The sequence below is a fragment of the Hippocampus zosterae genome, chromosome 7 (genome assembly GCF_025434085.1).
Source record: "Hippocampus zosterae strain Florida chromosome 7, ASM2543408v3, whole genome shotgun sequence".
NCBI lineage: Eukaryota > Metazoa > Chordata > Actinopteri > Syngnathiformes > Syngnathidae > Hippocampus > Hippocampus zosterae.
The window spans coordinates 2,480,037-2,507,611 of NC_067457.1; the positions used below are offsets into that span (position 1 = coordinate 2,480,037).

General features: G+C 48.3%; 2 protein-coding genes and 1 long non-coding RNA gene across 5 annotated transcripts in view; all 3 read left to right on the forward strand.

Annotated features, from left to right (window-relative positions):
- Window positions 1-316: 316 nt before the first annotated feature.
- Window positions 317-11,459, forward strand: LOC127604015 (vinculin). Its single transcript, XM_052070777.1, has 20 exons — window positions 317-676; window positions 4,081-4,151; window positions 4,566-4,825; window positions 4,949-5,071; window positions 5,158-5,318; window positions 5,997-6,087; window positions 6,163-6,310; window positions 6,379-6,532; window positions 6,612-6,787; window positions 6,915-7,105; window positions 7,202-7,401; window positions 7,577-7,705; window positions 7,785-7,934; window positions 8,013-8,121; window positions 8,682-8,984; window positions 9,053-9,180; window positions 9,311-9,496; window positions 9,653-9,856; window positions 9,940-10,044; window positions 10,131-11,459. Exons 1-20 carry the CDS (start codon window positions 509-511, stop codon window positions 10,275-10,277), a joined length of 3,204 nt encoding a protein of 1,067 aa, XP_051926737.1. The 5' UTR covers window positions 317-508; the 3' UTR covers window positions 10,278-11,459.
- Window positions 11,460-11,947: 488 nt separating this feature from the next.
- LOC127604049 (adenosine kinase-like) overlaps window positions 11,948-27,575 on the forward strand; it is a 56,040-nt gene continuing 40,412 nt past the window's right edge. Inside the window, exons 1-4 of one of the 3 annotated variants that reach the window (XM_052070868.1) lie at window positions 11,948-12,115; window positions 13,709-13,783; window positions 13,865-13,918; window positions 22,056-22,134. In XM_052070868.1, coding sequence (XP_051926828.1) covers window positions 12,066-12,115; window positions 13,709-13,783; window positions 13,865-13,918; window positions 22,056-22,134 — 258 coding nt within the window. In that variant the 5' untranslated portion in view covers window positions 11,948-12,065. Of the gene's footprint in view, window positions 12,116-12,808; window positions 13,066-13,708; window positions 13,784-13,864; window positions 13,919-22,055; window positions 22,135-27,575 lie in introns of those variants that run through there. The other 2 variants (XM_052070870.1, XM_052070871.1) reach the window with 2 other exon arrangements.
- Window positions 22,147-24,142, forward strand: LOC127604080 (uncharacterized). Its single transcript, XR_007963210.1, has 2 exons — window positions 22,147-23,320; window positions 23,358-24,142. It is a non-coding gene; the product is annotated as an uncharacterized LOC127604080 (long non-coding RNA).

The following is a 27,575-nucleotide window of genomic DNA, read 5'->3' on the forward strand; positions in this document are numbered from 1 at the left end:
TTGTTTTGTTTACGGTGTGATCAGCTGTGCAGCGTGTAAAAAAAAAAGAAAAGAAAAGGCGATAACACGTCCAACCGGTTGAATTTCCGCGTGTGGAATGTGACAAACACTACACACACATATTCGCCTTTTTAGGGCATAAGAATATATTACGTAATTGCAGACAGCAGCTCTCCGAATGTGCTCTCCAAACGGGATGCGGAAAGGAAAGAAAAGGAAAGGCTCGGGGGGTTGAGCGACGGCTCGCTTCGGCCAATGGGAAGCGAGAAAGACCGCCCTCCCGGCATTGTGATTGGCCAGAAGGTGGGGCGTCGTAACGTGACGTCGCCCTGCTTCAGTTCGCCAAGGGAGTTTGATGGTTCTTAGGCCGAGTGTCCGAGCTTGCAGGAGCGGAAAAAACGTCACTCGAAAGAGGGCGTCTGACTGGGAGAAGCGGCCTCCTCCGGTCTTTGCAAGTTTGACTTTTTCCCCCCTTTCTTTCTCCTGTGTTTGAAAAACCCTTATCGCCATGCCGGTGTTTCACACGAAGACGATAGAAAGTATTCTGGAGCCGGTGGCCCAGCAGATCTCCCATCTGGTGATCATGCATGAAGAGGGCGAGGTGGACGGCAAAGCGATCCCCGACTTGACGGCACCGGTGGCGGCTGTGCAAGCTGCAGTGAGCAACCTGGTCCGGGTGAGTGAACCGCCGCGTTTGCTTGTGACGGCGACCTGTAGCTGTCCGAAGAAACTTTTTGGGACGTTACTAGGCGGTTGGTGGGGAGTCATCTCGGGCATCAAAGAGGTGGAAATTACGACTCAAGTTACCGAACGGGGCAAAGGCGCTGACGCCCTTTTTCCCCTTGAGAATGGCCCCTCTTGCCTCCCGTAGCCTCGGCCCGTTGGCACAACTTTGCACCGAAACTGCAGATGGATTATGCACTTTAAATCCTAATAAAGTGGATCTTCAGCTTGCTACATAACCGTCAGTTCAATTGATTATCTGAAAATCAAGGTTCATAAAAGATTGTATTCAAATTAAGAAAATAAATGAACCTCAAGGGCAATCCCAGACCCCCTGCAGGTCCCGGGTAAGAAGTATGACATCCTCTGTTAAAAAAATGTATATAATAATAATAATAATATACCATTCAGACAATTGAGGAACAGAGATACATTTATTGACAGAAATAATGAACAAAGTTTTCTCTGAGGGGTGTCCTGCGAGAAAGATTCCCCAAATCTGAAGGGTCATTCCAGTGCCTGTAGGCCATGGGTGTCAAGGTCTGGTCCTGGAGGGCCACTGCTCTGTATTTTGAAGACGTTTCCATCCTCCAACACCCCTAATTTGAATGATCAGCTCATCGGCAAGCGATGAAACTATTAATAAAAAAAAAAAGACGCAAGAGGAAATGACAACCGCTTGGCTGATATCGTAAACCATATTCGGGTAGTTCCTGTGTGTGGTCAGTTTCTTTCTAGTGGTTGTTTTCTAGACGTTTGAATGGTCGCCACATTAAAGATGGACTGATAATCGCCCATTTTTTAGTTTAGCTAACTTTATTTTTTTTTCCTGACACTCACTATTATTATTTTTTTGGGGCAGAAAGATCAATGGGTCTTTTACTGTTTCCAGTTGCCACGGCAACCATATAACATTGACACCGCCATGACGTCACTTCGGTTCCACGGTAGTGATCCATCTGCTTGTGTGTTCACGATGACTCACGCATACAAAGTTCAGAGGAAAACCGGAACCCCGCACCCTGCTCCGACGTGAATCCTTCCAGAATGTATTTCGCCGCTCTTGAGTGATCTTTGCCACGCAGCTGTCAAGTAGATGAGGAGTCTGCGACGCGCTCTTCCAAAGGAGCAGGAAGCCACCGTCTCATCTAAGCGCATAGTTTGTTGATATCCGACGGGCGCGTCTGCGCCATTCGCCCTTTTCAAGGGGTGGGTAGGAAACCGCATGTTGCGTACACGCTTCCTGTGAGTGAATTTTGACGGATGCCCGTCTTGCGACGGAGCCTCCAGAATGTTACCAAGGCACATTGGAGACGTTCAATTGACTTATTTGACAGTGTTCAAGTCCCAAGAATGCCCCCGCCGGGGGATTAGATGAAAAGATTTGCATCCACCGAAAAAAATCGGGAGGCATCAGGCGGCGCAACGAGGCACGTTGTGACACACTGTGGTTTGTGTGCTTCTTTTTTTTATTTATGACCTTGAAGTGTTTTTCAGAGCAATATTTACTCCAGTTATCACGTGACTGCTGCGCTGGCGTACACTTGGTGAAAAATCACGCACGATATCTCATTACAATTGATGTAAAAATGGTTACTTTTACTTTTTGTCAAATAAAAAGTCCCACAAAAGTCAGTTAAGGGAGCCGAAAAGGCGTTGAAGTGCTCTATGGTTGATTGAGCTTTGCAGCATCTTCTGTTTTTTTTTTTTTTTTTTTTTTAAATTCCGCTCCGATTGAAATGATGAGCCGGATGCTGATGAGAGATGAACGTCGGCTATGTGAGGAATTCCCAGCGAGCGGGCATGCATCCCGATGCACTTTGGAAGTGTACCCCCCCTCCCCACTGTCCCCCCCCCTTAAACAAGCAGCTTAAATGAAATTTGGAGAAGACGGGATGGAGCTGGACCTCGGTTCACATTTGCAGACCAGTGCTTCGTCGTTTGATTTCAAGTGCACGCCTTCTCGTGTCGTAACAGAGCCTTGCGCAACAAACGCCGCGGCCGGAATTACTAGCTTGTGAGCCGCGTATCGACAAGCCCCGAGCCCGGCTGGCGGTGTGCGCAGCCGCGTGCGGCTTTAGCGGTAACTGACACGGCAAACCGATGCGGGGGTGGGAGGGTGGGGCTAAAAAAGGAACCTCGCTATTGTAAAGCGGGGACGCCACTTTTATCTGTTGGGAGATCAGGCTCCTCTCTGAGCCGCCTTGCGCCGCATCCATTTTTACGGTTTCTTTTTATAGACTTTGGGAGAAGGACAGGAATTCCCGGGAGACGCGCTTCCGCGCAGAGTTCGCTTCCTGTTTGTGTTGCGCCTCGATCACAAGGCTCGGACTGTCCCGCCCCATCCGAGCACTCCGGGGCTGATTTCGCACGTTTACTGTCTTCTGTTGGCGGGGGTGTTGCGGGCCGTCTACTAAGATTGTGATCTTGAAGGAAGATCCTTCACAGGAGGCGTGTCAAATCGCGTGCGTTGTTGCTAACGTGGGGTCTCAAACGCCGAAATGCCCAAAATCGAAGGGGAACGCAGGCTGGAATGCCGGAGATGATATGACATGACACCTTCTTGTGACTCTGAATTTCCCAAATCGCATCGCCGAATAGCCCGAGAGAGCAACACCCCGTGCGTTGCTCTCATTTTTGTTTCTGACATTTTCAAAACCTGCCAGCCGGCGTTGGCCCGTTTGCACGAGAAAAAGATGTCAAATCAGCCATCCCAGGTTTGATCACCTTGCGCCTGGTAAAGTCATCGGTGTGCATATACAGTCCAGTCCAGTCCAGTACTGCCTGTGCAGAAATTTAGTTTTGTCAGAAGTGATCCTGGTGAGCTTCCACATCTGTTAGGGTGCACGCGGTCTGTTTTTGCACGTGAAAAACTTCAATAAATCAAGCCCCCCCCCCCCCCCCCCACTGGAAACTGGAGTACAAACGGCGCTTTGTTGAGGTTTGCTTGAATCTCTTTCAGATGGGGAGCGCCAAGTGGCAAGCCATTCTTAGTCTCTTGGCTGCCTGGATTTCCTCGCCAATTTAACGCTGCGCCACGTACGAGTCTCCGATGTTGAGGACAAATATGGAGCGACAGGAAGACGTGAAGCATCTCTTCAGAAAAACGCGATAGGTTGAATTAGTGCATCGGACCGATTCACTCACACTAGATAATAAAGGTCTGCAAAGTTGGAAGTGGTCCAAAAGGTCTTGGTCCGAGGAACCAACTGAACCATGACATTAGTTTGTGTCCATGAAGCGTCTTTACAATCCGATGCGATAAGAAATTACGGACAACGGCTAACGTGCTCTCTGAGATTCGATTTGAGTTTGCTCGTGTTTTGTTATTGACGCATCTTGTCGTCGTTCTTCCAGGTGGGGAAGGAGACCGTCCAAACCACAGATGACCAGATCATGAAAAGGGACATGCCGCCGGCGTTCATCAAGTAAGTCGTCGTCATCTTTGGATTTTTGTTTGTTTTGGGACGATCATTTTAACCATTAAGCATCGCTCAGCTGCTGCATCTCACCGAGCGCAGCCGAGGGACATATCTCAGGGCCTCCAAGCCCCGCCCCCTTGCCACAAGGTCGGGGATGAACTGCATTGGCAGGCGCAGGTTGGCCTGCAACACATTTGGCGCCTGCGAGTCACATCGTCACCCTGGCGTCATCCGTCAACACATGTGTCGGAATGCGTCGCCGGCGGCTAAATATAGCACCTCGGGGTAGGGGTGGGGGGTCCAATGAGTGGACGCTTGTTGCGCCTGAAGGACACTTGGGCTCTGAAATAGGCGTGCCTTAACCCCACGGTTCTCCTCAAGCGGCACAATTTTATTTATTTTTTTAATGTCCTTCTGCAGAGTTGAGAACGCCTGCACCAAGCTGGTCAAGGCCGCCTCCATGCTGAAAGCCGACCCGTACTCGGTTCCCGCTCGGGACTACCTCATCGACGGTTCTCGGGGCATCCTCTCGGGAACCTCGGACCTGCTGCTCACCTTTGACGAGGCCGAGGTCCGCAAAATAATCCGGGTCTGCAAAGGCATCTTGGAGTACCTGACCGTGGCTGAGGTGGTGGAGTCCATGGCCGACCTGATCACGTATACGAAGAATCTTGGACCAGGTTAGAGGTGGCAAACGTACTCTGGCTGCGTAGGACAGGCACGATAGCTCGATTGACAAGCAAAAGAGTGAAAGACATGAAAAAATATCTTGGAAATGAAAAAAAAGGTGTTTCAATGTCCAGGAATGACCAAGATGGCCAAGATGATTGACGAACGGCAACAGGAGCTCACCCACCAGGAGCATCGCGTCATGCTGGTCAACTCCATGAACACCGTCAAAGAGCTGCTGCCCATCCTCATCTCAGGTAGCGACGCGGCGGCGAGCATGGCCGCCTTTGCCCCCTTTTTTTGGGGGGGGGTCTTGGAAGTCTGATCGACATGGCTTGCCCAGGGATCAAAATCTTCGTGACCACCAAGACGTCGGGCAGCCAAGGCGTGGAGGAGGCCCTAAAGAACCGCAACTTCACCGTTGAGAAGATGAGCGCCGAGATCGTGGAGATCATCCGAGTGCTGCAGCTCACGTCCTGGGACGAGGACGCCTGGGCCAACAAGGTGCGTCCTCCAGTACAATACAACCTTGTTTAGTTTTTTTTCCAGGGGGGGGGCGCAACCTGTCCTAAAACCACTTTTCTCATCTTTTTTGGTTTCGATTTCTCTTCCCGCCATCAGTTTTCGGATCAGTGCTTGTATTTATGTGGTTCTTCTTCCTTTTTTTATCTTTTTTTTTCTTTTTCCCCCCCACTGTTCTTTTCTACCTTCACTTCTCCCTCCCCCCCCCTTCTGTAGAAGGTAAGCGTCACCTCTCTCTCTCTCTGTCACTGGCATGCCTCAGCTGTTTGTTTGTGTTTGCGTGTGTGCGCGTGCGCCATCTTGTTTTTTTTTTTTGTTTTTGTTTTTTTAAATTTTTTTGTGACGCTTTTGTTTTCCAATTTGGGATGCTAATAAATTGCTGTGGATTGAGGAATGGTTAAACGATGAGAATTTGCTGTTGGTTGACGGTCACTTTGGGATTTTCCTTCCTCCGCCAGTGTGCATCCGCGGCAGAGGTCGCCAGTCACACTCAAAGTCGCCAATTTCGGGACTTGAACACTTTAGGGAGTTGGCTTGACTTGCTTTTTTTAACCCAAGCAACGGCACCAGACACTGAAATGGAGTGTGGACTTGCCTTGCATGACTTTCCTTTGATTTGCCCGTCATCGATTTTTTTTTTTTTTTTGTCTATCGCTAAAGGACACGGAGGCCATGAAACGAGCCCTGGGGCTCATCGACTCCAAGATGGCTCAGGCTAAGAACTGGCTGCGCGATCCCAATGCCCCGCCAGGTAACAAAACCCGCGGGAACGCTCGCGCCGCCGCTGCGGACTCATTTACCGACGCTGATCTCGTCGTCCCCGCAGGGGACGCGGGCGAGCAGGCCGTCCGGCAGATCCTGGACGAAGCCGGCAAAGTCGGCGAGCTGTGCGCCGGGCGGGAGCGCAGGGATATCCTGGCAACCACCAAGACTCTGGGTCAGATGACGGACCAGGTGTCGGAAATGAGGGCCAGGTACGGACGCCAAAAGTCGACACCGAAAGCAGAGTCGCGAGGCCTGATGCGCCCGTGTTCCACCCCAGAGGTCAGGGCGCGTCCCCGGCCGCCATGCAGAAGGCCCAGCAGGTGTCCCAAGGTCTGGACGTGCTGACCGGCAAGGTGGAAAACGCCGCTCGCAAGCTGGAGGCCATGACCAACTCCAAGCAGGCCATCGCCAAGAGAATGGACGCGGCCCAGGTGAGTTGCCGTGAAAGAGCGGCCAAATGGTTTTCCCCGCCCCGAGGCCGCTCTTTCACGCCGCTTTTCTTCCCAACAGAACTGGCTGGCCGACCCGAACGGCGCCCCGGAGGGAGAGGAGAACATCAAGGCCCTGCTGATGGAGGCCAAGAAGATGGCCGACATGTGCGAAGACCCCAAAGAACGCGATGACATCCTGCGTTCCGTCGCAGAGATCGCCAGCATGACCGCCAAGTTGTCGGATCTCAGGAGACAGTAAGAACTTGGGCTCCTTGGGGCGGGATTTTTTGTAACATCACCGGTTTGAACCTCGATGTCGCTTCCTTTGTTAGTTGAGTCGTTTGTGTCGAAACGAAACCAGATTGTCGATGTGCCCCCGCAGAGGAAAAGGCGACACCCCCGAAGCCAGAGCCTTCGCCAAACAGATCGCCGGCGCCCTGCAGAATCTCCAGTCCAAGACCAACAAAGCCGTGGCCAACAGTCGACCCGCCAAGGCCGACGTCCACTTGGAAGGAAAGATCGAGCAGGCCCAGCGCTGGATCGACAACCCCAACGTCGACGACAACGGCGTGGGTACGTAACCCCCCCACCCCCCACTCGTTGTTTTTGTCCCCTTCCTGAGATCCTGCGAAAGCCGCGAATGGTGAATTTCCGCGCGTGCGTCTTCAGGCCAGGCGGCCATCCGCGGGCTGGTGGCGGAGGGCCGCAGGCTGGCCAACGCGCTGCCGGGCCCCTTGAGGCAGGAGCTGCTTGGGAAATGCGAGCAGGTGGAGCAGCTCATGGCCCAGCTGGCCGACCTGGCGGCCCGCGGCCAGGGCGACTCTCCTCAGGCGCGCGCCATCGCTCGCCAGCTACAGGAGGCCCTGAAAGTAAGTTTGCCGCCATGGACTGACAAACGACTCGCTCTGCTGGCCATCGGCGGTAGTACAAGGAAATTTCCAGGCGAAAAAAAAGTGACATGAATGTTGCAAGAAAATACCACGAAATGAGTACAACAATCCAAGCTAACGCTAACCACGCTAACGTCTGCGCGTCCCTTCGCAGGACCTGAAAGGGAAAATGCAGGCGGCGATGACTCAGGAAGTTTCCGACATCTTCAGCGACACCACCACGCCCATCAAGTTGCTGGCCGTGGCCGCCACCGCGCCGCTGGACGCGCCCAACAGGGATGAGGTCAGCGTTTGGGCTCCAAAAGACATTCTGGAACCTCGCCGAACCTTGTGGCTAACTTGTCTGATTGGATGGTGCGCAGGTGTTTGACGAGCGGGCCGCCAACTTCGAGAACCACGCCAACAGGCTGGGCGCCACGGCGGAGAAAGCGGCCGCCGTGGGGACGGCCAACAAGAGCACGGTGGAGGGGATCCAGGCGGCCGTCAAGTCCACCCGAGACTTAACGCCGCAGGTAGCGACACCTCACGGCTCGGCCCCGAGGCTTTTCCCCAAAAACGTAGTTGACGGCTGGGCGGGACTCTGCGCGCAGGTGGTCTCCGCTGCCAGGATCCTGCTGAGAAACCCCGGCAACCAGGCTGCCTACGAACATTTCGAGACCATGAAGAATCAGTGGATCGACAATGTCGAGAAGATGACAGGTAACGAGGAAAATACTCCCAAAATAGATAGCGGCACACGGGCATTTATGACTAAGGACTAAGAACAAAAGCCCACCCCCCCAAAAAAGTGCAATGATTCATATTATATGTCATTAAATAAAAATATAGAAAATTCGCAAAATATACTGCAGCAAATATATCAAAAATTGATAGAAAATGTCAGACAAAAAAAATACAAATGTAGTCCACAAATATGAGAAAAATACAAAATGTGAAAGGAAAAATAATTATAATGGTGAATAATTATATGCTCAAATGAATGATAAAATAATTAGCGTTCAAGTATGAGTAGAAAATGTACGAATTGGGGGAAAAATACACAAACCTACAAAAAATGTAAATTTTAGAAGCATACAAAAATAGTGAAAAAATATGCGAGACAAAAAAAAATACGATCACGTATGAACCCACAGGTATTAAGGAAATAATACAAAAATATCACAAAAAGATTTGGGGGGGAAATATTTGCCCCACTCCCCCCACCCCAAAAAAATAAAAAATAATAACAATGATAAATAAAACCACGGGCGTACGTTCAGGTCTGGTGGACGAGGCCATCGACACCAAGTCCCTGCTGGATGCGTCGGAGGAGGCCATCAAGAAGGACCTGGACAAGTGCCGCGTGGCCATGGACATGCAGCAGCCGCAGATGCTGGTGGCCGGCGCCACCAGCATCGCCCGCCGGGCCAACCGCATCCTCCTGGTGGCCAAGCGAGAGGTGGAGAACTCTGAGGACCCCAAATTCCGCGAGGCGGTCAAGGCGGCGTCGGAGGAGCTCAGTCAGACCATCTCGCCCATGGTCATGGACGCCAAAGCCGTGGCGGGGAACATCCACGATCCCAGTACGTCCCCCGCGCGGGCGCCGACGCCGCCTCTTGGCCCGGCCTTTTCAAAACCTGTTTGCCTGCAGATCTCCGCAAGGGCTTTCTGGACTCGGGTTACAAGATTCTCGACGCGGTCGCGAAGGTCAGGGAGGCGTTCCGACCTCAGGAGCCCGATTTCCCGCCGCCGCCGCCTCCCGAATTGGAGCAACTCAACGTAAGTCCAACCAAACATACCGTTCACGGTTGTCACGGTTTGTCGCTGGCCGTTTTGCTTATCGCAAAATCGTGAGTTAATCGTTGAGTTAATGATTTTAATCGTCCGGGAATATTTGTCCGGCCCGCAGCTCAACGATGAGCCGGCTCCGCCCAAACCTCCTCTTCCCGAAGGCGAGGTTCCTCCGCCCAGGCCGCCGCCCCCAGAGGAGAAGGACGAGGAGTTCCCCGAGCAGAAGGCCGGCGACGTGGTCAACGAGCCCATGATGGTGGCCGCCAAGCAGCTGCACGACGAGGCACGCAAGTGGTCCAGCAAGGTACATGCCCGCCATCCCTTGAAAAACGAGTCCTTACGGAAATTGAAGTGAGGCTCGCCAAAGATTTCGGGATTTTTAAATTTCCCCTTGAGCAATGCGGAACGAAATCGCCAGCATCCGCCCGAAGTGACGCCGCGGTGGCCGTTTGCGCCGTAGGGTAACGACATCATCGGCGCGGCCAAGCGAATGGCCCTGCTCATGGCGGAAATGTCGCGCCTGGTGCGCGGCAGCAGCGGCAACAAGCGCGCCCTCATCCAGTGTGCCAAGGACATCGCCAAGGCTTCCGACGAAGTCACGCGGCTCGCCAAGGAGGTGGCCAAGCAGTGCACCGACAAGCGCATCCGCACCAACTTGCTGCAGGTCACGCGCCGGCGCAAATCGCAACTCAATCGACCGACGTGATTCCAGAGTCGCTTTAAATTATACTCTGACCTGAACTCCAGGTTTGCGAACGCATTCCCACCATCAGTACCCAACTCAAGATCCTGTCCACGGTCAAGGCCACCATGTTGGGTCGCACCAACATCAGCGAAGAGGAGTCGGAACAGGTGATGCGTTTGCTTTGCTTTGTCTCTTCCGGGATCATAAATGAACATATCGCGCGTGTCTCACGGTGTCTCGTTCGCCCCGCTAGGCGACCGAGATGCTGGTCCACAACGCACAGAACCTGATGCAGTCCGTCAAGGAGACGGTGCGCGAGGCCGAGGCGGCTTCCATCAAGATCCGCACGGACGCCGGATTCACCCTGCACTGGGTCCGCAAGACGCCTTGGTACCAGTGAAAAAGACCGCAGGACGCGGGACGCCGCTAAATGGGGAGAAAAAGCCTCAGCATTCGGACTGTGAACGTGTGTACAAATGTGTTGACAAATCCCGGGAATTTACAGGATATATTTGGAGTAGAACTTGCATTTCTTAGAACTTTGATTTCTTTTGCTGTACTCTTGAGAGTTTGGAAATCGTCGTACTGATAATTGCGTCTCACCTCCGCAAGATACCGTACAGCGGTTTGCAGGTTTTGAAGATAAAAATATTTCTAAGCTGTCAGGGAATGATGTCGAAATGAGTTGAGGAGCTGCTTTTAGACAAAAGTTGTGGTTTGCTGCCGCCATGCTGCACCTATAGGCAATCATAAACCTTTTTTAAGGGCCGACAGTTCCTTGCGGATTTTTGCCTAACGCGTATTTTGCCTAAGCGTTTCCCAATCTTCCTTGAGAAGGCACATATTTCACGTTCGCACACCACCAAGCAAAAAAAAAAAAAGGCTTAATAATAAAAGCAGTGCATTTATTGTAAAACGGACTCAACATAGAATTAATCATTGTAAAAACAAAATATTCAACTAAACCGTTTTGGAACTAAAGTATGCTAGATAGCTTAATGCTAACTTTTGCTCCTTAAATGCAAAACGCTAATGTAAATTAGATATCGATGTTTTGGACCAAGTTAGCGGAATTAAATAACTGGTTTACACTACTTGCTGTACGATCACAGACATTTAAAAGAAACACTGCTCTTTTATTTTTTTTTTGTTGTTGGTTACGGTTTTAGCAAATTACTTTTGCCAAAGACTGGTCTTCAGATGCCTCACTTGCGTTGCTTAGAGATTAAAATGATTGCGCTGTAGAAATTTGGACAAAAACTATTCCAAAGAACGCCACGCTGTTGTGCACAATCATAGTCAGGAATTTTTGTCGGGTAGGATGCGAACTAAGAAGAAGCAGTGTCACCATAAGCAAAAAAAAAAAAAAAGACCGCCAATGTGCCTTGAATTGACACATTCTCAGATGTTTAGTATCATTTGCGCAAAGAAAAAAAAACCTGCCTCGCTATGCAAATATCCTAATGAAGTGTGCTTATTAACAGAGTGCTTGGATCATGCCAAGTGTACTCCAGTGGCAACGATCGGGCTTCCTCATCATTCACCATTTTTTTTTTGTAATAAAGCATTTTATAGCACTGGAGTTATGTTTGGTCCTGTGTGTATTGTTACCCGTGAGTCAGAAAATTCAATAGAATTCTGTAAGTAAACCACTTAAGTGCTGAATATAGTAATCTAAAGATTTGTTTGATCAAAAAATACTGTACAATTTGAGCAATAATCACAATTTTTGATTTTTTTTTATGGGGCATTTTTTCCTGTGTGACATGTTTTTTTTTTTTTTTGAGTGAGTTATGTTCCTGAAAGATACCACTGCATAAATAAAGCATTTTTTTTAGGAAAAAACATTTTTACTCCAAAAGACAATTAGCAAAGATTTAATTTTTTTGAGAAATAAAGTTTATTTGCTCACGAGAGTAACATTTGTGAAAAAAATGTTTTGAGAGTTTTATTCCCCCAGTTGTTTTTAAATGATAATTTACATTATTTTGGCCATATACATATTTTATTCATTGACGACTGTTTAAGTTAGAGAAAGACACAGCCCGATAGAAATCTCCCCCCTTCAGTGAACTTGACACCATCTGTATTTATTTCAAGAGGGAGCTGCGGTGTATGCGTGTCATCACGCGTTCTTTCAGCATCTTCATCCTCCACAGCAACATCCAACAAGATCTTTGAACCAACCATGTCCCATGAAGACACAAATGCTTCCAAATGGAGGAAAATTGCCTTGAGGTAAGTGGTTTGTCATGGGAGCTCTCGTGCTGTTAGCCACATAGCTAGCTAGCCACTAATACACGGTGTCGCTGCGATTGATGTTGAAGAACCGGTTGCGAACCGGCCACCGAGCACTTTTCACGCCGCTGTTGACGTCGTCTTCCCGGGTAGGATAGTTGTCAATCGCCGCTGGTCGCCCCGGAGGGTGGAGGGTGCTCGTCACGTGATTGACCACAACCGGCTATTAAGTATTTCTTTGTTACTATCAAAATACGATTTTTCATAAAAAAGATAGATTAATACCAATTTGCCTTGCAGTCGACCTTATCTATGAATTTTGAATGTCTTTTAAGTAACCATAAATTAATATTTTAGCATTTACTCCCAGTCAGCACTTTCGTCATCAGTTATTCTGTACCTCTCTGTAAATGTTTCCAAATCACACTTTCGTCACTCTAGAAATACAAATTAAAATTGCATACTAAAAATTCAGTTTCATTATATATTTTTATGTAATCTGAAATGACTTTCCACTTGTTTTTAAAATTGATGAACACAAATCCTGCTTTACAGTAAACCAGAGCCCAGAAATAACTGGAGGGTTAACGTGAGCGAAAATAAGGCGTCGCCATTTTTACACCCGTTTAATTAAAACAAACAAAAAAAGAAGGTGTGTGTACTTTTCAAAGAATGTTAAATAATGACCTTTATTCAGGTTATAAATGTATGGTGTTATATTGAAAACAGAATCTCGCTTCGTTAGAACTGGGAATAACTGAGTGTACACGGATGCTGATCTGTCCCATTTGCCGCAAACACAACCCGCCTTCTTTCTCAGCGAGCCAATCAAATGTTCCTCGTCAAACTGCTGAACTTCCCGTATTCCCAAAAACCACGTTGCTAGTCTTTTAACAAACCCGTTAAATAGTTTAAAATTCACATTTTTGGACAATTATGACAGCTCCAAGGTAAGATAGCACTTGTGACACGCTTTCTATAATGTAAAAGTAAACTTTGGCGGTTACCGGACAGCATAACATCATTAACTTCTTAATCACTTTTGGCCGCGAATCCGACTGAAGAACGTGCCACCGACATACTATCTATTTTTTTGCTAGTTCTTTCATGTCTGGATTTATAGTGCGTTATGTACTGTAACTTTTTACACGAGACAGTTATTTTGTACTGAAAGTTGACCAACGTAATAAAAAAGAGACTTTGACCACAGATGTCACAGATACCTTTTACTGTTCTGTGGATGGCATTGTGAGTCCAGTGGCCGGCAAACTGCGTTTTTTTAATTAATAAAAGAAAGAATATTAGGATTTTTTTCAGGAAATTACTATTTAAAAAAACAACTCTGACCTCAGTGGATTTTTATGTAAGGGGAGAAAATTTGAACCATCAAGGTGCTCACAATATATACTGTGTGTGTGTGTGTGTATGTATGTATGTATGTATGTATATATATATATATATATATATATATACACAGATGCTCACAATAGTCCTCGTCCCACAATAATCCACCTCAATCATAATACGATCAAATATTGCCTCTGCCACGTTGTAAAAAATACCCCTTTCTCCCCAAAAACAATGTTCTTTCAGTGAAAACACCCTTTTCGGGATGGGCAATCCCCTGCTGGACATTTCTGCAGTGGTTGACAAAGACTTCCTCGATAAGTAAGTGGGAGTATATTGTCGAATTCCTGTAGTAACTGCAATTATCTGTGACTAACGACACCCATATCTGTCTTGAAACAGGTATGGACTGAAGCCCAATGACCAGATCCTTGCTGAGGACAAACACAAGGCCTTGTGAGTAATCAAATTAAAAAAAAAAAAAAACTCAGAAAATAATAAAAACGCTCAATGTTAACGCATGTGTGTTGGAGCCAAATAAGGGCTCATGCTGGTCATTCATCCCAAAGCCCAAAATAGCCACGTCATATATCTGCCCTGAACGTGACACGCCCACTGTTAGGCAACACGAAGGTGCAGCCATTAATGTCATGTGGCTTTAAAAGTCAATAGAAGTGCATTTGCAAGTCAAAAAGTCAAATATTTGTTTTTACCTTTTATTTTCTTCAAGTTACTGCACCTCACCGTAAGTCCTCCAGTTTTCATTTTTTTATAAACACCATGAGGAGTACATTGAAATAAAGCTGGAGAAATATTTCCTTTAAAGTATGTAGAACTACTGTACTATAAAATAGCCAATCAAGTAAATTACATTTATTCTTATGGTATCAACATATGTAACATCTAACATCGTAAAAAGTCCATGCCCCCCTCCTTCCACAAGACATCAGCGTTTTTCGTGAAACATACATGACAAGGTGGCCCGTGCCAGGTCAACACACGCGCGCTGACTCAGGCTGGCGTCTCAGCTTAGGGGAGAGTGCAGATGGCGCCCCTTAGGGAGTCTGTCTGGGTTCACTTGGTGCCCGCGTGGAAAAGCGTCGCCATCTGTAGCACGCGTGACGGGAGCCCACACCAATATGCCATCCAATATGTCAGTAGGAGTCATCCACTCAAGACGTTTTCATCGTGACATCACGTGTACTTCCGGCTGCTGCGGTCTTATCTGCTCTAAAACCAGATAAGCGTTCTTCTCAGAAATCGTGCAACACGAGTGTGACTTGTGAAGCCCGCAAGTGAACTTGCGAACCTTTTCTTTGGAGATTTTTTAAAATATCTGTCCACGAATGTGGTCCACCACTCTTGAGTTGCGTTTGTGACATGGACACCAAAAACTGAGCACCCAAGTCTGAAATTATTTGTAATTTAATTATTTTTCCGTGTGTACAGTTTCTCTCCCTTTATACAAAGATGTTCAGTTGAAATTTTGATCCAATTATGTGTACGTAAAAAAATAGTTGTTGTAATTTCAAATTTCTCCGCTTTTCCCCATTAAAAAAAATGCAAAAAACAAACTTTAGTTTGTCTGGTGAAAGAAAAGCCTCATTTTTTTCCTTTTCATTGGAGAGTATATTGTGTCAGTGAGTAAAAACAAAAACGTAGAGCGGCTTTCAATACTGTACTGTGCTTTGAAAACAGCAGGAAGTGAGCGATTTTCCCCTTTTGAACTCCACTTGGTGTCCACCAGGAGGCAATAGTCGCCTGTTGTTTCTCCACCTTGTGCCTCCTGCAGCTTTCCAAGGAGCCTCAGCAGGAAATAACATGTCATCATGGTGAATGCCCGCCTCTTTTCTGCTGGAGATGTGGGCAAACACTGGATTCCAGGGAGGCACGTAGCATTCCGTAACACTGCAAAAAAACCCAACAACATATCACTGCTAATGATTCGAAACAGTGTGTGTGTGTTTGTTTTTTAATCCCTACTATTCCATGATAATGAATTGTTGATGGTCTTTGCAGAGGTTGTTTGCTCACAGCAATTAAATTCATCAATCTCCCTCTTCCTGTGCGCTAAATGCAGATTAGCCGCGTCACAATCGCAAACTGCTCATTATATTGTGCGTGTGACCCCCTTTGCCGCATGAATAATTCAAGACACGTTAGGGAAGAAGGGGAGGTGTTCCAGCGACAGGGGCTGGGCAATTTGAGACTCACGCGTCGTCTTCGCACGACACGGGAGATGAGACGGCGCTCTTCTAAGACTCGCGTGCGCCCCGCTGTGTGGGTACGGCGCACGCACCCCCCCCCCCCCCCCCTCCACCTCTCTCACACAATTGTCTTCCCAGGAGGGGAATCGACAAAGATTGCGGCTGTGTGTGACGTACTTCACTTCGTCAACATACTTGATTGCCGCGTTTCGAGGGCTTTCCCGAACTCTAAAACGTAACAAATGGCGTTGAAAATTCACGTGTGACACCCAAATCTGGTCCCTGAAGCCAGTTTTGCTGAGCAGCATTTCAGGGGGGGTTATTCTGGCATTTGTGCGTGATCAACCTTCACAGGATGCTCTCATGCTTCGCTGAGTGTGTGGATACAAAACAGCCACCCTGCCTCCTTCGTATGCTGCTAAATGGCGCTATCAGAGTTCACCTTTTCACCTTTTCAATCCCCCCCCACAGCCACGGTCAGATCATCCAGCAACCCACCCGCCGCGACCAGCGTAAGGTCACGGGCCGGCAGCCATCAGTGGCGGACCCCCACGAGCCAAAGAGACAGCGCAGAGATTAATGGCATTCGAGCCGTAATTGAGACATCAGGAACGCGGCGCTCGTCATGTTTTATTGATCCGCATGAACGTGATCAAGTGGGGCGCTTGCATAAATGTGACATGGCCCCCCTCCCGCGCAACGGCTCAGCTGTGAGAAATGTGCAGCCGAAGGGATGTTTGACATGACTGCCAGAGAGTTTTGTGACTAAAAATAATTTTGGGGGTGCTCATTCGGACGCCAACAAAGCAGGAAGGAAGGTCAAGACAACATTTTAGTGCATTTCCATTGTAAAAATTTGAAGTTTAAAGTTATTTTTTCCTTTACCGGTTTGTCACTGGACAGTACGCATTTCCGTTGTCACAAGTTGCCGAAAATATCCAACTTGATCCAGCTCGATCTTGACTTAAATGAATGTCAGGACACAAGTGTCGCATGAGAGGGGCTCCGGCTGATGCAATGGTTGGCTGGGGGCTGTTGTCTTGTTCGGCATCTGTTGGTGGCCAGCAGGTGGTGCACCAAACATGATCACACCCCCCCCCCCCCCCCCGCCCCCCGCCCCCATCCCTTCCTGCCAGTCGTTTGCTTCCGATGCTCCCTTTGAAAGAGCATTTTATAATTAATCCGTGGGTGTCTCAACTGCTGCATAACAGTGTGTTTTAGGAGGGAAAAAAAATAAGCGTGCTCAGGGCTATTTTTAGCCATCTTTGATTCTCCCCCCCCCCACCTCCTCCAGCAGCCACACAGGAAAAGCCGCGGATAGCAGCAGCTTCTCTCTTTTTCAGCGTGACGACTGATATAGTTCAAGTGTGCTATGTGGCCTGATGTTTGAGATGTGATTGGAGGGGGTTCACACGGGGCCACAAGGTCCCCCGCAGGAGGGGAGGGCTGCGGACGGCCAACCTCCGAGATAAGGAGAACGTCTCCCCGGCTCGGAGTCTCAGTCCTCGGTAGAAAACAAAAAACCGCCAGAAGCTTCCTCACGTCCTTCCGCTCACCCACCCCTTCCTCTTTTCCGCCACTGTCGCACTGTGACAAACAACGCCGCCCTCTGCAGTGCAAAGAAAAGGGGGGGGGGGAGAGCAAAAGAAAAACTGTGAAAGGAAGTGATACGTGTGAGTGTGGCCTCATTGAGTACACTCAGTCCCCACGCTAACGCTAACTGAAGGGGCGTTAAAAAAGCACAAAACCAAAAAGCAGCGCTGCCTGTTTGTTCTTCCAACATTCTAATGCAATTAGTCCCCCATTACCGCCGTGTAATTGCGCAGTCATTAATTGTGCACCCGAAAGCTGGAGGTAATAGGGTCTTGTTTTCACTCGCTCAATGGGGATTTCGCCAAAACAGGCTGCGATACCTGAACAATGTTTTGATGCTTTTGGCAAACGGGCGCTCATCCCACTCTCGATTAGAGCGTGTCCTCCAATCATGACTCATTTGCACTCTGTATTTCTTTTTCACTCCCATGTTCATACAAACGGCCAATTCATTCTGCGTTCATCGTCCTCGGCGGGTTGGGAATTAAAAAAAAAAAAAAACAAGGCCGTCCGTGAATTTTGGCACCGCTGGTTAAGAAGCGTTTGAAGCCTTGAAATGAAGTCTGTTTCCAAATGAAGGAAGTAAAAGGCAGGATTTGCCAGAAATAGAAATGCTCTCATCCAGATACCTGCAAAATCGACTTAAGTGTTCGAACAAGAGAGTAGCTTCCCTTCTTTGGGAGGCGTGGGGGGGCGGCGGGGGATCACATATTTTTCTAAAGGCTGAGGAGATAATTATTGATTTGCGAATAAGAAAAGATAAGGCTCAACCTTGAGGCGTGGCGCACCGGCGAATAATTAATGGGGCTGTCTGGCATCGGGACCGGCGTTCGCGCAGAGACGCCGCAGATCGATTTTTCAACACATCAACTGCCTAACCCCCTTCACAAAGTCTTTGATAAACAATTTAATTGGGGGGGGGGAGGAAACAAACAAACAAACAATACCCCTTGCCCTCTTCCAGCTACCTTTCAAGCTGTTTTTTTTTTCCTTCCCAAGTCAGCCTGACTGATGGAAACAATTACTGCGCATCGGGCCTCCAGACTGCCACGGAATGTAGGCTAGCGATGCACATGCTGATGGGGCTTTTAATCAGCCATGCCACTCGGCTCCCCTCCTAGAACCTCTGTGAACCCCCCCGTACTCCCTGTCAGATAGACAGATTGGGTGGCTTTAGTTTGGTCCAAACAAAATCAAGTGAGGTAAACAGTGGCTCTTAACGATGACCCTATTATTTTTTTTTTTTAGTGTCAATTCAATTGATAATTGATTAGTAGTCATTTTCAACAGCTCTTGTTCACAGAATGAATTAAAAGTTGTCAGTCAAGGTACTGCCCTACGTCGGAGAGCAACCAATTGGGCATATCGCGTTTGTGTGTGTGTGTGTGTGAGAGAACGCAGCCCAAGAGTGTCTGCTTGCTCTTGTCAAATCGGAGATAATTCGTCCTCCTCCTCCTGACTCCCCCGTGGCGAGCAAGCAAATGAGTCCTCCCTTCCCTACCTCCCTCTTTGGCCTCTTTTGAGCAGTGATGGAGGAGAAGGTTTTTGATGATCCCGCGTCGCGGAGATTTGTTGGCTGCTTAAACGTGAACGAGGCAATTAAATAAGGCCCTGGTAGTGCCGCCGTGATCATCAGAGATAAACGACCCGCGGCGCGCTCAGCCACTCTGGGACTCTTCTAGGCGCTTTACCCGTCCGTCCCGAGTATCCCGATCCCGTCTAGCCATTGATTAACGGGGACTCGTTCGCACTCGACGGGGATTGTCGGGCACTCATCTGGCCTTTTCGAGATGGGCTAACATCAAAAGGGCCCTGAAGAGAAATGGGCTAAATGGGGCTCCTCTTGCATCTTGGTGTAAGATCTTAAGAGGAACAAGTCTTGAATTATTGCCTCGTGTAAATAATCTACTTGGCTTATTTTCGGGGGGTGGTGGAAGAGGAAGTCGTGAGTCATTTTAAGGCACTCAAAGTACTTTTGGATTTCCCTTTGATGGGAAGCTCTGGTGAGTGGGGTTGGAGGGGGGGGCGTCAATGACAATAATGTAAACAACCCAGTATTTCGGACCCCCACCTCATGATTTAAAGTGTTAAGCCACAGATATTACGGGTTCACTCGAGGGCTAAATTAAAAATCACAGTAGTTCACCATGTAGCAATAAGTTTCAAGCCATGAATCTTCCAAAGGAAACACAAGAAAAAAAGTGTTTTCCATTCTTTAGTAATCAGCACTTGAAAATGGGTTAGCTTCACCCAAAACACCGGTTTCGGAGCAAAAAGATTTTTTTTTCTTTAAAGTAACTTGACAAGCAGAACAGTGACTTCCTGCTAATATTTTTACTTTTGTGTCACTTCAAACTATGAAATAAAAAAAAAATAAAAAATGAAAAAAATGAAATAAAAAAGCTTGAGAAAGAGCGTGACATGGAAGATAATGTATTCAAAGGCTCGAGTTTGCTTTTTTTTTTTTTACATGCCCTTCCTCCTCCACTCCGTGAATGCCGTCGTCTTTTGTCAACCCTCCATAATCGACGTGACATGCTAGTCTTTTTCCTTCTTCTCAAAAGCTGTGCCGATCTCACATGCACAGCGATGCAACGCTGCCATCTACAGGGATCTGTTAGTCATTAGAGTGCTTCGCAAGCTTGTATTTCATTTCACAGGCCAAAGCGGCAAGACGGTCTTTCAATCAGAAAGTCATTTTGCCAAGAAATTGTTGACCCGACACGGTTTGGGCAAAGTCTCCTTCAGCGGAATGTATGACCGCATAGCTGAAATGTCTCGTCAAGTGAGCTCCGCCGCCACCATGCTTGTGTAAGCACACTTTCGTAGCTGAGGACATTTTGTCCAAAACAATCCCTCCGTTTTTTTTCCTCCCCGCTTCCTCCCTCCCTCTCGTCCCCCGGCTCAGCAGCTCGAGAAGGGATTTTCTCTCCCTAAATGGCCAAAGGGAGGCAGTTTAGGCTGCCACTACTGTGGGATCACATGTTGTTTGCGGGTGTAAAGGTCTCCAGGCAGCTGCTCCCTTTTCGGATGGGATTTTCGAGACCCCCGCCCAACCCCCACCCACCCCTTGAGCCCTGCCAGCCCCCGCTGTGCTGTCTGCACTGAAAGGTGGAGTAAATGCTTCCAGGAAGGAGAGGGAAGACGTGAAGGGGGTGGGGAGTTTGGCGAGTAGGGGGGAGGGGGGGGGTTATCCTCAGAAGCTGATTTGAAATGACTTCCGGAGTCCTTTGCCTGCCTTCGTGTTATAAACACCCACAGTGCTTTTTAATTCCTCCTTTGTCGAGGAGTCAGAGCGGGTGTCTTGGGGTGGACAACCCTCCCACCCCCACCCCTTCCCATCTCGCCACCTGGTTAGCTTATTTTCCACTTGCATGGAAAGTTTTCAGAAACATGCCCTCCCCCACCCCCGACCCCCCCATCTCCTTCGACCGCCTGGAGACCGGCTATGAAGACTTCCTTTGAAGCCGGAAAGGTTACTTTCACACTCGCTCAAAACTCTCGCCACGCTACGTTAAAACATGGCCAGAGTTTGGAGCGCCGTCGGATGACATTTTGACAAGCAAACCGCGGCTGATTATTTGCTCGGCAATTGCGGAAAATTTGAAACGGCAGCCGCTTCGCCCGCTATGTCACCGACGACAGGATTGTGACGAGTTTAATGGGGAAAAAAATTGCAGTGTGGGGAAACAATGAGAGCAGGATTGAGATGATACTTTTCCAGGGTTGTTTTTCAACTCCTCTCCAAGTCTTGCGATGCGCAGTTCTCTTTTGGCAGTCTGCCTATTGTCGAGTGCCTCGGTGTCACTTGAGCTCATAGCGGCTTGCTGAAGAACGCGCTTGTTCGATGTTTATTTTGTTAGCGTTTGGTCAATAAAGCGACTGAAAGTGCACCTGTGCAGCACGTGTATGCCCGTTCAAGCCCATGTTTATTTGTCCGGGCCAGGGAATTCCAAGCCTGCTCCCTTGAATACATTTCATGTAAAAAAAAAAAAAAAAGAAAGATCCTAAAAAGGGAATGCTGCTTGACACCGTGCAACTCTTTGTTGATACAAGCGACGAGGCTTGTGATTTACCGTCTCCTCCACGCTCACTTATTTTAAGGGGGAATTTCACAGCACCACGGCCCGTTTGTTGTCGAATTGCAAATTTGTTGAGGAATGGACGCTATTCCGTTTGGGAAGGCGGCAGGCGTATCATCCCGTCGGCCGCCGGGTCAATTTTCTCAGCGGGGCGGTCGCGTTCACACACGCGGCCTTCCGGGGAGGGCAGCGCGTGTGAAGAATGCACATTATTCATGTTTGCCGTTCCCCGGATTACATGAGCACCTTGCGGCCGTGCATCACATACGCCAAGCATGGGCGCTATTTGTATAAAAAGGCCTTTGGAAAGATGCGGGATCGATTGAAGTGTGAACGTTTGTTTACTCCCGCAGTGTTTGTCTCGCAGACGTCATTCTGTGAAATGTGCTGGCATTTCCCCAGCAAGCTACACGGGGAAATTGCTGAGCACGTTTTTGCACATTGCCCTGAAAATTACGTATGTAAAATAGTTGTTTTGAATTTGAAGAAACAGTTGGGAGCGATTTTAGCTTGGTTTTTTTTTTTGTCTCAGAAGATTTTTTTGTGTGTAAAAATATTTGTTAAAAAAAATCCTGTGTACTGTAATTAACCATCTATTGTTCGAGTGTGAAGTGTTTATTTTTTTGTCTCTGCCCACGGTTTCTTTTTGTCATTGACTGATCATCCTTGAGCATGAAGAGAGACTCCTTTCAACCTGTGCTTTCTTTCAAGGTTTGAAGAAATTGTCAAGAGGAGGGAAGTTGAATATCACGCCGGCGGCTCGACGCAGAACTCTGTGAAAATTGCCCAGGTTAGTCTTTTGTCTGTCCAATTTATCAGAGGTGTCACACGGAGAAAGAAAAGCCTTTTATAATATTTATGCTATTATCTCGCTGGCCCAATTCCCTGCAGTGACGTCAATTAGAGAGAGAAATTACCAACCGCAACACAATTGACGCGTCGCAATAAATTTCATCAGACAAATGTTGCGCTCTGAGGCGGATCGCTACGTAAAGTAAATTGGTGCTTGTCCAAATCTTGACTGGCTGTCTGAGTTAGGAGAAGATTCGTCACGGAATCTCCCGACGGCACGCGCCGATGATCAATCTCTGGTATGCATGGAGTCAACGAAAAAGATTGAGTCTTGTTTGTGTGTTAGACCGAAATATAACATAGCCCACGTTAGCGGAATCTAGGTTGACCTCGGCCACGATATGACACTCGGGAAGACCGCCCAAAGGTAAGTTCGTAAAACTCCCATGTGAAATCAAGCGCAAATTGTCCTCGGTGGAGAAAGTCGACATGCTCCCTTTTGTGAGCGGAGCCTTCAGTCAACTAAATTGCTCCTCTAACGGCACGGCAGAGCCCGCTCGAATGTTATTCTTCTCTGTTTATTGAGCGTTCTTCAGAGGAAAGATGTCGTGTTGATTCTGCGAGTGTTTTCCTTGCAGACTCTGTTGGCTTTTATACCTTCAAGGTGCCCTTTTATGACAAACGCGCAATTCATAACTCGGCTCGCGGATGATCACTTTTCGTGCAACTTGGGGAAAAAAAAAAATTCGGCAGGCGCAGAGGCACCACGCCACCTGAACAAGATGCCCTGCTGGTGTAAAGCGAGGGAGGCGTACTGTGGGGAGCCCCAAGTGTGCGTGTGTGGATCAATGTTCAACACGCGTACTTAAGCACCAACCGCTTCATCGGCGGTTGTAATGGGGTTAAATAGCTCCGCTCCGTCCATGGCGAGGATCAAGGAAAACCCGAAGCCGGGCTTGAAGAAGAGGCCCAATCGATGGTAATTGGATTCAGTTAAATGGGAATTGACCAAACAGAAGCTTAGAAGGATAACTAGCAATTTGCTCCAGTGCGTCCCGGAGTCACAAAGCTTGGATTGAAAGCGACCACGTTGCGCTGTCCGTTGGTCGGTGGGACCCGGTGCCGGCCTCACCGACCAGGGCCGTTTGATTATGTCGCCGGTCACCAATTTGAGCGAAAGCCTTGTTTATCTGGGATACAATCCCGACTCTGCTGCAATAGGGAAGACGAGCCAGTGTAGACATCAGTTCGGATGCGACGCCGTGCCCCGAAGCCGACATGAAGGCTCACTTACAGGATGTGCAGCAGTGACAAACCTTTAAAGAGCCTCCGAAGCGTCTCCCTAATGTTCCCAGTGAAAGCGCTGACCTTCTTAACTATGCAATGGTGTTCTCGCAGGTGACAGGATTGGGAAAAGGAGGCCGTTGCCCCCCCATGGGGGATTGCTGGCATATGCCATTTAGTCACGACATCAAAGTCCTGCAGCAGCTCCTCAGGAGCACCCCGGGTTTTGGTCTCCTTGCCTGCTGCCGGCGAAGTGCGTCCCACTGCAGAGTTCCCCCAGCGCAAATTGTGTGTTTGCATTAGAAGCGGAACAAATCAGCATCATTGCCTCATTTGCCAAAACAGACTTTCAACAATGAGACAAATTACTTTGGCGGAGCTGTTAACGTGTCACTAACCAATGAGGCTTTTCATGATTTATTCCGATTTTCTGCAGCGTTCGCAGTCCGTATCATCCATTTACAGCGACGTCTTAATTATCATTTGGAAAGAAGAAGGAGAAGAAGAAGAAGAAGAAGAGTTGGGGGGGCTGCCGTCTCTGTTATGGTTATGATGTCTGTTTAACATTACCTCAGACCTGGTCAATTGCAGAAGGGCTGAATGGGGGGCCCCAGGCTTCGAAGCTCCTAATTGGAAACGCATGTGCGCCACGCTGTTGAAAGTTTTATTTAAAAGCCAGAAAGATCTCACACTGCATCATTTTAACCCCCCCAAAAAAAGAAGTCTCTACGCTTTAGCAAATACGAGTTTTGATGTCTCATTGACTTATTTCTCCGGGTGAAAATATGCCATGACCTAATGTTTGGCTTTTATAGCTCATTCCGTTAAGTAAATAAAGAGCAGTGACGGGCTAAATGAAGAAATTCCTGCGCCTGGTACCACTTAGCGAAGACGGGGACCGCCACAGGAGAAAGAGTGGAGCTTTTGTGTTGCCAACCCACCAGCGTAGGATGAGCTTTCCCCGCGGAAAAAAAAAAAAATGAGGCCATTAGGCCTTTTTACTATTACTTACACCTAATGACTCGTGTTAGGACAGACATTCCCTGTGACTGGACATTCAGTATTAGTGGCTCGGGTCTTCCTAAGAGCCCCGACCTCGCGCCTTTTAATCATCTAGCTGCAGAAATGTTAGCAGCTGCTCTGCGAAGGGCCGATTAAAGCCCTCGTGAGTCTTTCGATTACAGCGGCTTCTCAAGCGTGCGGTTGACCCGAATGTGAGAAAAAGCTTCCCGTTTATTATTTTTAGGACGCGTTAGGGCCCCACCGCGCGCCGAGCGACGCAGCCGAAAGCGACTGAAGTTGACCATCGCAAACACGTTACGGTCGGCGACTCTCCGCCCACGCACGAAGGCAATAAAGTATCGGGCGTCGGTTCATGCGTCGCAAGAGAAAAACCGCGACCGTGTAACATGTTTGGAGACTCTAAATGAATTTTTACGGAACCACAAAAACGCGGTGCGGTTGTCAAGAAATAAATTGATGGCCGTAAAGAATAGGAAGTGATCGGTGGTACTCACGAGTAATCATCCAACCCGACAAGTCACAGAAGATTTCATCTCGATTTACTAAAATAATTTTTTTTCGTGTGACAGAAAATTGTCCGCGTGCAGGAACCGCCGGAAAACAGAATTTACGCATTTATCTATTATCAATTCACCACAATTGAGATTGCTCAATAAATCTGCAATGATTATAGAATGCTGGGCTTTTTTTTTCCTTTTTTTTTGGAACCTCGTGTGTCTGACAGTGGAATTTATTGGGCACATTTCTCTCCTTCTGTGGCTCAAGTGTCGCATAGCAACAAGAGAGGAAAAACACATTTCAATATTTGGGTTTGAAACCATAATTTTGTTCCCTCTCTTTAAGAAACAAAGCCCAGCCTGTAATTACTGTCACCGTTTCTCCCTTGCGAGTTCAAAAGTTTAGCGAGTTGTCGTGACTTGCCAGGCAATAAATGAAACCCCAAATGAGTTTTTTTTTTCTTATGTTGGGATGGAAAAACTGACAAGGGGTTGCGTCTGGAACAGAACGAAGCGCCTGTTCAATTTATCGACAGCTGTTTTGTTTATCAAATAAAAAACGTCGGCAACACTTGGGTTTGAGTAATTTCAGACCCGACTAGCCAGGATGGAAAGTGTGTACGTGAGTGCACAGTGGTCGCGGCGCGCAGAGAAAAAGGCACAGTCGAGTGACAGACAGTCACTAATACCGGTAGTAATGGCACTTATCCTCCTGCCGCCCACGCCACCGCTGCTGCACTCCCATCTCGCAAAGGGTGGGGGGTTGGGGGGGGTTGCTGCAGCCCGTTGAGTCGGAAAGACTCCGCCGAAAGGGCTTCGCCCTCACATATAAATTGCGTCATTAACATCGGCGAGATTATTCCTAGCTCTCCCACCGGGTTTACGGCGGCAACAGCGGCAGCTCAACTTAGGAACTTGACACTCGGAAGACATGCGACTTTCTTGAGCGGAACCGCCCGAGAGGGAGGACAGGGGGGGTGGGGTGGCAGGGGGGTATGTGGTGCTTCTATTCTTACTGAAGCTTTTAAAGAAACTCAGAAAAAGGACAACAGGAGTCTTATTATGTGCCCTGATGAAATTGACGTTGATGGCAACTTTTTTTGGAGCTGCCGATACGTTTAATGGGGCCGCACGACTTAACTCGTCTTTTCCCAATTTCTAAAAAAAGAGCACGGCAAAAGGTGAACTTCAGCCATTCCTTCCTTCGATTCACGGCAAATGCTAGCCGATCTCGCCTTTGCTTCAACGCTTTGGCTGTGTTTCACACCGCACCCGCGTATCAGGTCCTCGCAAGGAAGCTTCACCCAGCTGTCAACCACATTGTAGCTGCATAGATCCTGCCACTCCCTCCGCGCCACCCCCCGCCCTTTGCTCAAATCAGCAAGCAATTAACTTGTGATTACTATCCGAGGTCAGGGTTAAGCTCCAAGTTAAAGGTTGAAGCAGCAAACATTTTAATATGATCCTCTTACTCTATTATCCCCTTTCTCCGCTGCCGGCTCCTACCTCATGGGGAAGAGTACCTAACCCCTCGCCAATTATTCTTCAACGAACGTCCGTACAGTCGGTGTGATGAATGTGCGATCCCTCGTAACCCCCACCCGCGACTCTTTTCGACTTCTGCTTACCATGCAAGTTTCCTTTTCACCTGAACAAATGTCTCCTTTGCACAAAAAGTGCTCACCTTTTCCTTTTAGTGGAGGGCGAGCCGAGGAGTCTGCATTGATAGCAGCGAGGGGGGGGGGGGCGGCGGGTCTGTTTGACGCCGACGAGCGTTCAGTCAAGCGACGTTTATTTTTGTGCTTTGGCCTGTAACCGCCGCAGGAAACGGCGCAGTCTCTTGATCGGTGAGCAAAGGCTATTAAGTTACAGCACTTTCACCCCTGGCTCTTGGAGTCCATTTTAAAACCATCCGCCCCCCCCCACCCTCGCATTAATGGCGAGGTCACCGGGGCACGCACCGGTCGCGTTAAACAACCTGGCGCCGAAACGCTAGGACGTTGATAACTGAGCAAGATTCTTCAACGTGGCCTCGACGCGATACCTGAGATCAGGTTAGTCGTCTTCACCCCTGAGGGTACTTAAGTGTTTCCCGAGCAGCGTTTGCTTTCCCTGGACTGATCGGAGGCGTCACGTCTTTATACTGCCTTGCTAAAAGGCTACTCCGGGGTTAGATTTGTTTTTCTGGGAGCGATCGTAGTTGTCATGTAGAACTACCGGGGTCGTAAAGGACCTTGATGGTCCTTGGCGTAGACCGCCTTTTGTCAGGAACTTACTCCTAAAAGTTGATTGGCAAACGCAGTTCCAATGTCTGCGTCTTGTTGTCTTGATGTTTCCCAAATGTCTGTGTCTTCGCCACATGATGTAATTAGCCAGCTGTGAGAACCACCGGAGACATGGGAGCTGCTCTATCAAAGCGAAGCTCCACCAATTACGAGAATCGTTCCCTGTTGGGAGCCAACAGACTCTCCCAAAATTAGCAAGCAAATTGCGCGTTTGCCAAAATTGGACGCCAGAGCTGATGTTTGCTTTAAATCGTGACACTTTTCTTTCAAATAAGGTTGAAAGTTTAAAGACCGCTTTGGGATTTTTACATTCGGGTGTTCAGCCATGGTTAGGGTTACACATTAGAGTG